Source organism: Pinus tabuliformis, chromosome 6, assembly GCF_031772625.1.
Source record: "Pinus tabuliformis cultivar Carrire ecotype Pingquan chromosome 6, CPIR1, whole genome shotgun sequence".
NCBI lineage: Eukaryota > Viridiplantae > Streptophyta > Pinopsida > Pinales > Pinaceae > Pinus > Pinus tabuliformis.
In genome coordinates, this window is record NC_142292.1 from 494,015,575 (window position 1) to 494,030,153 (window position 14,579).

General features: G+C 37.9%; 1 protein-coding gene across 1 annotated transcript in view; it reads left to right on the plus strand.

The window, feature by feature from the left end:
* The first annotated feature begins 478 nt into the window (after positions 1-478).
* LOC149259483 (uncharacterized) overlaps positions 479-14,579 on the plus strand; it is a 48,422-nt gene continuing 34,321 nt past the window's right edge. The window contains exon 1 of the mRNA XM_089454276.1: positions 479-673. Coding sequence (XP_089310402.1) covers positions 479-673 — 195 coding nt within the window. The remainder of the gene's footprint in view (positions 674-14,579) is intronic.

Genomic DNA, 14,579 nt, shown 5'->3' on the forward strand with positions numbered 1-14,579 from the left:
ACTTTGAAGAATTGGATAAAAGAGCAATGAAATCATCAACAAAGCTTGGACTCTGGTTCCGGGCTTTATAATCTAGGATGTCTAGAAAGAATGCAATGGCAGGATTTTCAAGAACAAAACTGGCTCAATCCAGAACATTATTGCACAAATATTACGACAACTCAAAGACACTGTTGGAGCCCTTTTGTGGAGACCTCCTGAGGACCCTACTCTGCCCCAGGATGCCCGCATACTGGTTCAGTTGGGTCTCCATTTGCTAGTTCCCCAGAGCATAAACAAGGGTGTGAGCCAGATAACTGCTGGTAAAGACTTCTAGCAACCTCCTCCTCATGGTTTCTTGAAAATCAATATAGATGGAGCCTCTAAGGATAACCCAGGGATGGTTGGATTTGGCGAGGTCATCAGAGATGAGCAGGGGCGCATTAAGGATATCTTTCATAGTCATTTGGGGACTGCCACTAATAACATGGCGAAGCTCATGGCCTTAGAGCAGTGCCTGGAAAAACTGATCGAGTCAAATTTACACAAGGCCGTCATTGAAGTAGACTCTGAATTGGTAATTGATGCGGCCAAGAAGATATGTAATGGAACGGCACCTGGAAACGTTTCAAAACATTGGCGGATTTTGCAGGGCTTTCAGCGTATTCATTCCCACCTGCGAACCCTGAGAACGGTCAGCTTCGTTCATGTGCGAAGAAAAGCCAATATGTTAGTTGATTGTCTGGCGAATGAAGGAGTACTTTGCAAGGAAAGTTATAGTAGGTATGCTTGGGATTCGACACCCTTGGGGAAATTGTGTGATGATTGTCAAAGACAATCGGCCAAAGACATGGAGCACTTCCAGACTTTGAGGAACGAACAGAAGGAAGACTAGTGGAAGCAGGAGAAAGTGGAAGCAGAAGTCAATCATAACGTTGATCCCACATAGAATTCTTAAAACAGAGTTAATTACAGGGGAGGGGTACTTGGTAAATAGCGGGCTTGTTAGAAGGTTGCTAACCACAGATTTTGATGGCCTTCGTCATTGAATGGCTATCGGGTTGGAAATTGATCGAAGGTTAAGTCTTCAAGCGGAACCGAAGATTTATAGGTCAGCAGTTTATAATCCTCATCGGATCTGTAAAGAGGGTAAAGATCGAGCTAGTTTCCGTTTCGATATCTCGGAGGACCATCAGATCAACAGGGGCTTGATCGTATGGATATCGGGTTTTAAAAGTGTTCAGAGGTTAAGTCTTAGACCGGACCCGAACTTTTATATACCAATGGCTTATAATCCTTATCGGATCCGTGAACCGGGTAAAAGGGGCGCATGTTGCCGAGGCGATATCATTAATGATCGTCGAATCTTACGAGATCTTGATCGAAAGGATATCGGGTTTCAACATGGGAGGAGGTTAAGTCCAAGAACGGACCCAAAGTTTTATTCATTGACAGTTTATTTTCTCTGTCGGCTCTGTATAGCAAGTAAGGGTCGCGCAAGTCTCTGAAGCGATTTCTTTAAGGACCATAGGATCACTGGGGTCTTAACGAATAGCCATCGGGTTGGATAATGGATGGAGGTTTCTGTGTAAGATTTATGTGTAGGTTTTTGGGTTTTGTTGATGGTTAATCATCAACGGGTTTGCCCCTTGCTGGTCTTTACAGTTGTAAAGACATGTAACATATGTAATCTTTCCTGCGGTTAATTGAAGGCTCCACTCTTACTTGACCAAAAAAATTGTAGTCTCTCTTTAAGATCCATTATCATCCACGCTAACAAATCAAATACTAAATTTCTAAACCAACAGAGATTTTGACAGTGTAAACTCCATGCCAGTGAAACTAAATATAAAATTATTAAACCAGCAGAAATTTTATGAGAGCGTTCTAAAAAAAGACCAGAACCTAAAAAGTGTTTTTTCTAAATCTGCCGAGCCTAAACTCTGCGTCACGGAAATTAAATACAAAATTATTAAACCAGCAGAAATTTTGGGAAATCACTCGAACCTAAGCAGTGTTCTTTTAAGATCGGTTGAGAGTCCATATCGCTGGCCCCTTGGACAAATATCCCCTAGATGTAGAGAGACAAGATGTTGCATATGTGTCAGACTAAAGAAGAGATGAAACCCTGATGCAAATTTAAAGTTTAATGGTCATTAAAGTGCACAAATGGGAATGATCTTCGAGGGATTCGAAACCCAAACATGGGTATGCATTATCGAAAGCGAATATATATATATATATATATATTTGATTTTTTATATATATTTTATTTGTTATAGGTATGAATTAGGAGTCGTCTACGGAGGCGGAGGAATTGCCCGAATGGTCAAAAGTGATTGGAATCTGGGCAGGGGGGGAAAAAATTGTAGATGCAGTGTTTGAATCATGTTTTTGATGGTGGAAATGGATTCAGCACCATCAAAAACGTCTAGGACACTTAAAATTATGAATTTTGACAGCATTTACTTGGATTTACAAAAATCCAAGCCAGATTTTTTCAAAATATAGCTGGAATTTCCATAACTTTCAGAGAAAAAAACATAATCTTTAGGCTACGGCTATGAATTATCTAAATATATATATATATATATATATACAAAATTATTAAACAACAGAAATTTTAGGAAATGACCAAAACCTAAACAGTGTTCTTTTAAGATCTGCTGAGAATCCATATCGTTGGCCCCTTGCACAAATATCCCCTGGATGCAGAGAGACAAGATGTTGGCTACGTGTTAGACTGAAGAAGAGATGAAACCTTGACGGAAATTTAAAGTTTAATGGTCATTAAACTGCACAAATGGGAATGATCTTTGAGGGATTCGAAACCCCAACCTGGCTATGCATTATCGAAAGCGAAAGGTTTATATATATATATATATATATATATATATATACTTTCCCAGTTATCTACTTGATTTTATATGTATATTTTTGTTGTTATGGGTATGAATTGTTGGAAGCGAAAAGTTTATATATATCTATATTTTACCTACTAGACAGAAGTTGAACAAGATCATCAAGGAGGACATCTATAGGCATTTGTTCAGGTCACGTGGGTCAATCCTCTGGGGTTGCGCTCAAAGATGGCCTTCTATGTTGAGCACTTCTTGGAGTTGAGACGGGCTCATTGTTCAACCCCAGTATACGTTTCACCACTGGATGCATGCTCTTCACATTCCTCTAGATCAATTCAAAGTAGGTTCTCATAGACTTCAGGTAGAGACGGACCACCCAATTGATAGACCAAACAATATTTGCTAGGTATGTCATTTACAGGAAGTAGAGACCGAGACACACTTCATTTTTGGATGCCCTATCTATTACAAGATCAGAGGAAGGTTCCATTGCTTGTTCAAAGACTCTCAAACCCTCGTAGACTTTTTCGGGTATCCCGATCAGAGACGTTTGGCCCTATATATGCAGGAGGCTCTCAGGTTCCGAGTGCATATTCTTCAGCCTCCCATCAAACCAGAGCCCACACAGAGGATCATGACATTTTTTAGGGTACTACCTTCAAACAGGGGCACTAAGAGACCGATTGATACCGTTTCATATCCATACTCTAGATCAATGAGGATCTGTTGAACCTCACCCCACCACATGAGATCTCAGCAGCAAATCCGTCTCAGATCCGTCCTTAGGAGACGGACTAGGTCCTGTAGACCTCAACAATGCGTGAACTCCCCCGAACAACGATTTAGTGGACAATTTGCACCTCCCGCCGGCCTCGAATGTTAAGAGAGATGAATCTGATCGTCAGAGCCATTAGCTCCCGGATCTTCTCCATGAGAGCATTCCATACATTGTATCTTTTATGTTCCTGCATTGTACCTTTTATATTCATACATTATATTTTTTATAGGAAACAGTGGTTCTCCCACATTGTATTGATATCATTGTACTCAAGTCCCTTTGACCTACTTTTTGGTTATTAGTTGGACATAAATATAATTATCTTAGCTGATCTTATCTTCCAGTTATTCAATTATTAACTTCAGTTTATATCTCTATTTTTCTTATATATACTTTTCTTGTTATTAATATAAATCAAGAAAGACTCGGAACATAGCTCTGCTAGGGAATGGACCTTAAAATTTATAGGACCAAACCACCGCAGGCAGCCGTTGGACCACAGCCTTGGCCCTGTCAAAACCTAAAGGTTGAAAGTTTATGAGTGTAACATTGCACAGAATCTAACAAGGATTGAATCTTAAAGGCATTAACCAGGAAAGGGATTCGAATTCAGATAGCCACATTCCCATGGATGTTTCGTATACCTTTGTCTAGTAGCTCAAAATGACTGGCCCTCTCGAGATACAGGGCAGGCTGCAACTTCCTAAGTAACACCCTCTCTGACCCTCTTCTCCGTTACCTTGAGGTTGGGAAGTCTCCACTGGCCCTCCCGACATATAGGGCAGGCTGTAACCTCCTTGGTAACACCCTCCCTGACCCCTTTCTCCGTTACCTTTAGGTTGGGAAGTCTCGACTGGCCCTCTCGAGATACAGGGCAGGCTGTGACATCCTTGTTAACACCCTCCCTGACCCCCTTCTCCGTTATCCTGAGGTTGGGAAGTCTCCACATCTCGGAAAGAAGTTTTGTCCTATCCTATACTCCATCGGACTACGAATGCAAGCAGAAACGCTGCAATAGCTGATAAGGAATTGGTGTTATATTTTAACCTTATGCTATCTTTGAAATGTTTGGAACTCCCAGTTTCCAAATTTCAAGCAGAATCTAACCAGCAAGGGATAACCGCTTGAAATTCTCAACCTCAGGATTTCAGGTAGCTGTGAGACCTACGCATCCCACGACTTGAACAGTACACCGCTTTATTTATTTATTTTCAGCGCAATATCTTCTAACCAACTTATCAGGGAAATTACCAGCCTTAAGGAATATCATTCACACTTCCAGAAGCTTTCCAAGATGAGTAGAAGAGGTAGCCATTGGAAGCTTTTCATCAAACATTATTACCACATTCTGACCGAGTTTTCAACAACCGCTATTTTCTACATATTTCTTGAAAATGCAGTATTGAATTCCTTTAATGAGAGAATAATTTACAGAGACGATATCGGATTTTTAAATGTTTGCTGTAAAATGCAAATTAGGGACCAATATTAACGAAATTGTAATTTATGGGACGCAGTTGATGAATTAAACATAATGAATTCTTAAATGAATTTTCATTTATTTTTTGAAATGCAACTAGTGAAGCGGCCAACTCATGACCTGAACTTTTATTATAAATAAATTCATATTAAAAAATGCTTCAGTATTCTAGCTATTTCTTTATTTCTTTAAATTGAGCTCTCGTGCATTAAATTTTTTAAAACTCGACTCTACAGAAAAGAAGCAATCGTATTTCTAAAAGGATTTGACAGAAGATCAAGAGGCTGCAATATTACATGACAAACGGAAGTCGAAGCCATAGTAGAAGAAAAATAGAGGTGCCACTGTAAGGAGTTATTACACATTCTGCGTGGTCCCCGCTAACCGCTTCAATGACACTGTGTTTTGCCATGAACAGCAACAAGACCAAACTTACAATAACCAAATGCGATTTAGCGCCAACGAAAATCCCCTGGGTTGAAAGTGCAGAAAAGGTTAATGTAAGAAGAATCATCGGGTTCATATTTTCTTTTTCTTTTTACGAAAAGAGAAAAGAAAAGAAAAAGACCCTGTTATTCTCCCCCTTGTTTCGAACTCGTGACGTATGTATGGTAAGTGCCCAACGTTGGAGCTACCTTTAATCGATGACCCTGATCCGTAAACAAAACTAGGTGGTGCTTTTAGATGACGGACAACGGAAAATGAATGAAAATATCTGGATAAAAAGTCTCAGTAATTTTTTAATTAAAATTTTATATATTTACATAATTATTTGTATATAAATAAATTAATAGAAGGTAGTTTGTCATAATAATTAATTAAAATTTGATAGGTAAAATATTTATCAATATGGGGATAATAGTATGTCAGATTGTATTAATTAATAGTTCAAGTTATTATTAATATATTATTTATATTAATAAAAATTAATAATTTTTTTAGAGTGGATGTAGCAAATTAAGTAAGATTTGGATGATTATAATTTACATGAACTTAAAATTTGGATGAGTTCCACTATTATTTAATTTGATTTATTAATTAATTTCAGTGATTAATTATAAAAAATCAATTTTAAAAATTATAAAAAATATTAAAATTAAAATTATTTTAAAATAATGTATTTGAATTGTCTCAAAGTGTAGATCTATTTCTACACTTCAAATATTTTTTTTAATAAAATCTCAAATTTAAAAAAAATAATAATAATAAATTAATTAATTAAAAATTATAATAAGTTTATGTTTTTAAGATATATTTATTATAATTTTAATGATATATATATTTTTTATTATAAATTTAATAATATATCATTTTATTGATTGAATTTGTATTTTAAAATTATATTTATGTAAAATTGATTTTAAATTTAATTTACACTGTGAAACATGTAATCTATTTGAACATTTTAATTATTTTTAAATTTTCAACCATATAAATTAATTGGTTTATTGAAATATTTTATTTATATTAATTATAAAAACAATAATATTTTATTTATACTAATTACAAAATCATTAACATCAAAATTATTTAACAATAAACATATACTTTATTTATACTACTTATAAATATAAAAATAAAATAGTATCATAAAATAATTATTTAAAATGATGAATATAAAAACACTATATACCACCTGATATATGATATCATTAATTTATTTATATAAATTATATAAATATAAAAATAAAATAATATCATATAATCGCCCGGAGGAATTTAAAATTGAAAAGAGAGTTAGTGCGAGCGCCAACCAGCCCCTTTCAGCCCCTGCGAAGAATACTAAAACAAATTTGGATCCTAACTTTTCCGGTCAATTTGGATCCTAGCTTTCCCGGTCTCATACGCTTATCTCTGACCTGGTAAAGAATTAAATGCCATAAACGGAGTGTAACACCAATTTGTTGGGTATTTTTTTTAAATGGAGAAATACCAAAACCAGAATAAAAATTCACCACAGAGACAATGCTCTGTTTACTCTGTCCAGGATCTTTTGCAGACAACCTCTTAAAACTAAAATGACTCAGAAGACACCATTACACAGTCACAACACATTTCTATTAATTTAAAACAAGCATTATGTTACATATTTCTTCCTCTGTGCAAAGAGGGAATTACAAAAAAAACTCTGTTGCAGACACAAATTTTCCACTGCTGTGGATATTACATAAACAGTTTTTCAAAACATTCCTATGTTTTTTATTTGCAGATAAACATTACAGCACTGCTGTGCCTCCAAAAGAAAATGCACACACTCATGCGTAGCCTCTCCGCTCACAACATTAAAAAAAAACTAATGACATCGTGCGCATACACCATATATCAAAACTACAGCACTTAGACCTTTTTTTTGTTTTACATATGACAACGTGTACATATAAAAAAACATACAAAAAAATGTGCCCATCACTATATTAAAAACAAGCCCATAACAATATTAAAAGCATGGGACGTATGCCCATCATAATATTAAAGGCCGCCACCAAAAATCATGTAAAGGCATTTAAAAACCACGACGTTTTCACCTACGGCGGTCAACGGGACAATGACAAAATTTGATGTGACGTGAGCGGACAGCACATTCGGGAAGTCAACGGCTGAGATCACGCGATCAAATCGCTAAGCCGATCCAACGTGGTTCGCACACCCTCCTCCGGCAAACCAAACGACTTTTACCGTCCGGGGAAAGTGGTTTTTGGGCGTTCGTACATGGGACGCGTGGCGGAGTGTGAATGTGTTCGGAGCCTCCTCCTGCTCGTACAGTCTTTGCCAAGAGCGGTGCGGGGAGACCGGGATGGTTTTCAAAAACCACCGTGCGGCGTAAAATTACAATTTTAACACTCCCCTTTAATTTTAACAGCCGCACGTTCGGTCATTCCCAAACACTTCCTCAAAAATTCGAAACTCTTCTGAACTAGTGGCTTTGTCAAGATGTCTGCAACCTGTTCTTGGGTCCTGCAATGTTCTAGGACAATTTCTCCATTGTTCACTAATTCTCTGATGTAGTGAAACCTTGTGTCGATGTGTTTCGTTCTCTTATGAAACACTGAATTCTTTGACAAGGCAATAGCTGAGCTATTGTCACAAAAGACCACTGTTGCTTTTGCCTGCTCTTGGCCTAAGCTTCTCAACATCCTTCTCATCCAAACTGCCTGACAAGCTGCTGCTGTCGCTGCCACATATTCAGCCTCTGCTGTAGACAATGCTACAATGGACTGCTTCTTAGAAGCCCATGAAATGGCTCCTGAACCCATATTAAAAATATAACCGGAAGTGCTCTTCCGATCATCTACACTTCCAGCCCAATCGCTATCTGTGTACCCAACCAAATCTGAATGTTCTGAGGCATGATATAGAATTCCAAACATTTTGGTACCTTTGACATACCTCAAAATTCTCTTTGCTGCCTGCCAATGTGCCTCCTTCGGTCTCTCCATAAATCTGGAAATCAAACTAACAGCATACATTAAATCAGGCCTAGTTGCTGTTAAATACATAAGGCTGCCCACAATGCTTTTATACAAGCTAGGATCAAAATCCTTGCTGCTGTCCTCTCTGCTGAGCTTTAATCCCATCACTGTGGGAGTGATGGCTGCCTTGCACTCTTGCATGTTAAATCTGCCCAAAACTTGATTTACATATCTTGCTTGAGATATAAAAATTCCTTTTTCATTTTGATCTACTTCTATGCCTAAGAAGTATCTCAACAAACCCATGTCAGTCATTTCAAATTCATTCTTCATGACTGATTTAAAATTCTCAATAAGATAAATATCATTTCCAGTGAAAATAACATCATCTACATACAAGACAACAATTAAAATTTTACCATCCTTTTCCTTGATGTAGACTGTGGGTTCTCCTTCACATTTGTCAAATTCATTATCCAATAGATATGAATCTATCCTGCTGTACTATGCTCTTGGCGCTTGCTTCAGCCCATAAAGAGCTTTCTTCAATTTGCACACTTTGTGCTCTTCTCCTTTCTTCTCATATCCGAGAGGCTGTTCCACATAAACCTCTTCCATTAACACTCCATTTAGGAATGCTGACTTCACATCCATTTGGTAGACTTTCCATTTGTTTTGTGCTGCTATGGACAGCACTGCTCTCACGGTTTCCATTCTTGCAACCGGGGCGAAAGTCTCTTCATAATCTCTCCCATATTGCTGCTTGTAGCCTTTGACAACCAGCCTTGCTTTATGCCTTTCAATCTTGCCTTCAGCATTGCTCTTGGTCTTGTAGACCCATTTCACACCAATGACTTCTTTGCCTTTTGGTAGCTCTACCAAATCCCATGTTTTGTTTCTCTCTATGGCATTGATCTCTTCATCCATAGCTTCTATCCATTTCCTATCTTTGATTGCATCCTCGAAATGAATAGGATCATCAACATGACAATACAAGGCAAATAAAGAATTCATTCCTTCTTCATAAATTTCACTTAGATTTCTAAACTTCTTACCTCTTTCACTTGGTGTGCAAGTGCTTGAAGATGCACTTGAGTTTCCTCCTTGTGGTGTGCTTGGAGAAGCACTCTCATTGATCCTCAATGGTGTACCTTGCTGTTCTTGTGTTGGTGCTGCTGTTTGGGGATTCATTTCAGCCACCTCCTCTTCATCTTCATCATGAGACAAACAGTTTTTAACATTCACTGTTTTCTCTATGCTTCCATCCCAAGCTTCCTCTTCAATGAATTGAACATCCCTGCTGACAAAGAACTTCTTGGTAGATGGAATGTACAGCCTGTAGGCTTTGGATTCCTCACTGTATCCAATGAAGATGCATTTCTCCCCTTTGCTGTCCAACTTCCTCCTTAGTTTATCTGGAATGTGTGCATAGGCCACACACCCAAAAACTCTCATGTGGGTGACTACTTGCTTTCTCCCACTCCATGCCTCTTCTGGCACTTTGTTCATGACTGCCTTTGTAGGACACCTGTTCAAAATATAAACTGCACAATGTACAGCTTCAGTCCAATACTCATTTGGCAAATGCTTTGCCTTCAACATGCTCCTTGCCATCTCCATGATGGTTCTGTTCTTCCTTTCAGCAACTCCATTTTGCTGTGGGGTGTACCGAGTTGTGAACTGTTTATGTATTCCATTTTCTCTACAAAACTTTAGGAATTCATTTGAGATATACTCACCTCCTCTATCAGTTCTCAATACTTTTATGTGCAGCCCGCTTTGGTTCTCCACTAGTGCTTTGAAGTTTTGGAATTTCTCAAAGACTTCACTTTTGTTCTTGAGGAAATATATCCAAGTCTTTCTTGTAAAATCATCAATGAATGTCAAGAAATATAGGCTGCCAGCTAATGATGGAGCTTGCATTGGTCCACATAAATCTGAGTGGATGATCTCTAAGGGTGCCTTTGCCCTTATACTTTTCCCTGATGGAAAACTCTCTCTATGTTGTTTGCCCAATATACAACCTTCACAAAGGCTGTCCGGCTTCTCTATCAATGGTAATCCCTTTACCATTCCTTTTCTGTTCAATAAGTTTAGACCTTCAAAGTTTAGATGCCCGAATCTCAAGTGCCATAACCAGTTCTCATCCTTTGGCACGCTTTGGAAGGCCTCTTGGGTGACTGCTGCCATTTCCCTTTTGTTTTTCAAGTCTGCCCGGATCCGGAGAGGGAACATCCTGTTCCTTGTCATCTTCACTTCAGCAATGCATCTTTTGCTGGGTGGTATGTCCATGATGGTGCACACATCATTTACAAAGTAAACATTGTAACCCTTTTGGATAAGCTGTCCAATACTCAATAGGTTACATCTCATTCCGGGGACATAGTAGACATCTGCTATGGTTTTCTTTTCTCCTTGTTTTGTAAATATTTTTACCTCCCCTTTTCCCATAACAGACACTTTACTATCAGTTCCTAGTGTGACCTCTGATTTCAAATTCTGATTTAAGGCTGAAAAGAGGGCTATATTCCCTGTCATATGGTTGCTGCAACCTGAGTCTAAAAACCATATGTCCTCACTATGAGTTTCAGCCATGTTACAAGCTAACAGGACATTATTTTGACTGTTGTTTTCTCTTGTAACATTTGCATTTTGTCTGCTGTTCATATCATGCTGTTTCTTTCTACAATCACTAGCATAATGTCCATACTTTTTGCAATAATAGCATTGAACATTAGATTTATCATACCTTTGTCCTTGAGCTTGATACTGATCTCTTTGTTGGCTGCTGCCTTGACCTTGGTTCTGATTTGTATTGCTGCCTCTTCCTTGTGCGTTTGATGGGTTGTTCCTTCCACCTCTGTTCTGGCTTCTGCCTCTTCCTCTTCGGTTTCCTCTTCCTTGACCTCTTCCTCTTCCAAAGGACATCTGGGTCTTGAAGGCTTGCTCAAGAGATGAGTTTTCATTCCTACTCAACCTCTGCTTATGAGTTATCAGTGATGCATGTAGCTCATCAACTGAATAGTTTGAGAGATCCTTTGTCTCTTCAATGGTGGTGACTATGGCATCAAACCTTGAGGGTAAGACCCTCAATATTTTCTCCACTATTCTTCTATCTTCAATTGTTTCTCCATGAGTTCTCATTTGTGTGATTACACCAATCACATGAGTGAAGAATGAGTCAATGTTATCTGACTCCTTCATGTTCAAGTTTTCAAAATCCTTTCTCAGCAATTGTAGTTTTGCTGTCTTCACTCTCTCCATGCCTTGATAGGCTGTCTTGAGAGTTTGCCATGCTTCATGTGATGTTGTAGCTGCTGCTATCCTTGGGAATATACTCTGGTCCACTGCTTGATACAACAAGACAATGGCCTTTGCATCCTTCTTCCTATTGAGCTTCAGCTGATCCTTCTCTCCCTGAGTTAATGCATTGAACTCAGTTTCATCTGCTGGTTCCTCAAACCCATATTCTACTAGTTCCCATATATCTTGAGCGATGAACAAAGCTCTCATGGTTATAGACCAGTAGTCATAGTTCTTCCCATTAAAGTGTGGGAGCTGGGTGTTGAACATACCCATGCTTGTGCTAGCCATTCCTTGACTGTGTATTTTTTTAAAACAACTAACTGTGTTCTGCAATAACAAAAGAAATGCTTTTGAAGAATACCTGAATCCTTCGCTGTCTGAGTCTTCTGTCTGCCTGAGAAGTTTTGCTGCAACAACAACCTTCTCCCTTCAGCTTCTTTAACTTCTTTAAAGAGCCTAAGCCTTGCTCTGATACCACTGTTGGGTATTTTTTTTTAAATGGAGAAATACCAAAACCAGAATAAAAATTCACCACAGAGACAATGCTCTATTTACTCTGTCCAGGATCTTTTGCAGACAACCTCTTAAAACTAAAATGACTCAGAAGACACCATTACACAGTCACAACACATTTCTATTAATTTAAAACAAGCATTCTGTTACATATTTCTTCCTCTGTGCAAAGAGGGAATGACAAAAAAAACTCTGTTGCAGACACAAATTTTCCACTGCTGTGGATATTACATAAACAATTTTTCAAAACATTCCTATGTTTTTCATTTGCAGATAAACATTACAGCACTGCTGTGCCTCCAAAAGAAAATGCACACACTCGTGCGTAGCCTCTCCGCTCACAACATTAAAAAAAAACTAATGACATCGCGCGCATACACCATATATCAAAACTACAGCACTTAGACCTTTTTTTTGTTTTACATATGACAACGTGTACATATAAAAAAACATATAAAAAAATGTGCCCATCACTATATTAAAAACAAGCCCATAACAATATTAAAAGCATGGGACGTATGCCCATCATAATATTAAAGGCCGCCACCAAAAATCATGTAAAGGCATTTAAAAACCACGACGTTTTCACCTACGCCGGTCAACGGGACAATGACAAAATTTGATGTGACGTGGGCGGACAGCACATTCGGGAAGTCAACGGCTGAGATCACGCGATCAAATCGCTGAGCCGATCCAACGTGGTTCGCACACCCTCCTCCGGCAAACCAAACGACTTTTAACGTCCGGGGAAAGTGGTTTTTGGGCGTTCGTACATGGGACGCGTGGCGGAGTGTGAATGTGTTCGGAGCCTCCTCCTGCTCGTACAGTCTTTGCCAAGAGCGGTGCGGGGAGACCGGGATGGTTTTCAAAAACCACTGTGCGGCGTAAAATTACAATTTTAACACAATTTTCTATCATTTAGCATGTGATGTCTAACCTAACTATACCCATGTGCACTCGTATCATCGAGAATACCCATGTGCACTCGTATCATCGAGAAAGTTTTTAAAACGGCAGAAATTTTAAGAGTGTTTCAACAAAAACATGAACCTAATCCAATTCATTATCATCCACCCTTTACAAATCAAATTCCAAATTATAAAGAAAGTCTGAGAATGTAAACTCCATGCCATGGAGAGTAAATATAAAATATAAAATTATTAGACCATAACGTTTTATTAAAAAATAAAAAAAAATAAACCAACTTAAATAGTGTTTCTAAAGATCTGCCGAGCAGAGACTTTATGCTACAGAAATTAAAAACAAAATTATTAAACCAGCAGAAATTTTAGGAGGGAGCCAAAAAAACAGAACCTAAACAGTATTCTTTTAAGATCTTGAGACCGCACATCGCTGGCCCCTTGAAAAATATCTGCTAGATATATAGTGACAAGATACATTATTAAACCAGCAGAACTTCTAAAATTTTAGGAGGCGCAAAAAAAAGACCAGAACCTAAACAGTATTCTTTTAAGTTCTTGAGATCGCACATCCCTGGTCCCTTGAAAAATATCTGCTAGATATATAGTGACAAGATACAGCCTAAGATGTTGTGTCAAAGAATTTAAAGAAACTTCGCAGATATATAGTGACAAAGATACCGCCTCAGATGTTGTGTCAAAGAATTTAAAGAAACTTTGATAAATATATTTAAAGAAACCTCGCAGATATATACTGGCAAGATACAAAGAAACTTTGATAGATATATAATGACAAGATACAGATTAAGATGTTGTGTCAAAGAATTTAAAGAAACCTCGCAGATATATGCTGACAAGATACAGCTTTAAATGTTGTGTCAAAAAAATTTAAAGAAACCTTTACAGCTTTAAATGTTGTGTCAAAAAAATTTAAAGAAACCTTAATGGAAAATTAATTGTAGGAATGACCTTCGAGGGATTCGAGACCCCAACCTGCCAGCGCTAGCTTAAGATGTTGTGTCAAAGAATTTAAAGAAACCTCGCAGATATATACTGACAAGATACAGCTTTAAATGTTGTGTCAAAAAATTTAAAGAAACCTTAATGGAAAATTAATGGTAGGAATGACCTTCGAGGGATTCGAGACCCCAACCTGCCAGCGCTATCGAAAGGTTCTCAAACAATCTAACCAGAAATGCATTATCTAAAGGTTCGCACATAATATAACCAGAAATGGATGACCACTGGAATTCTCAATTTAGAGGGTGGGAGATGCCAGGAGGAAAAAAGAATCTATCAGAAATCTATTTTCATTTATACAGAATTTGTTGC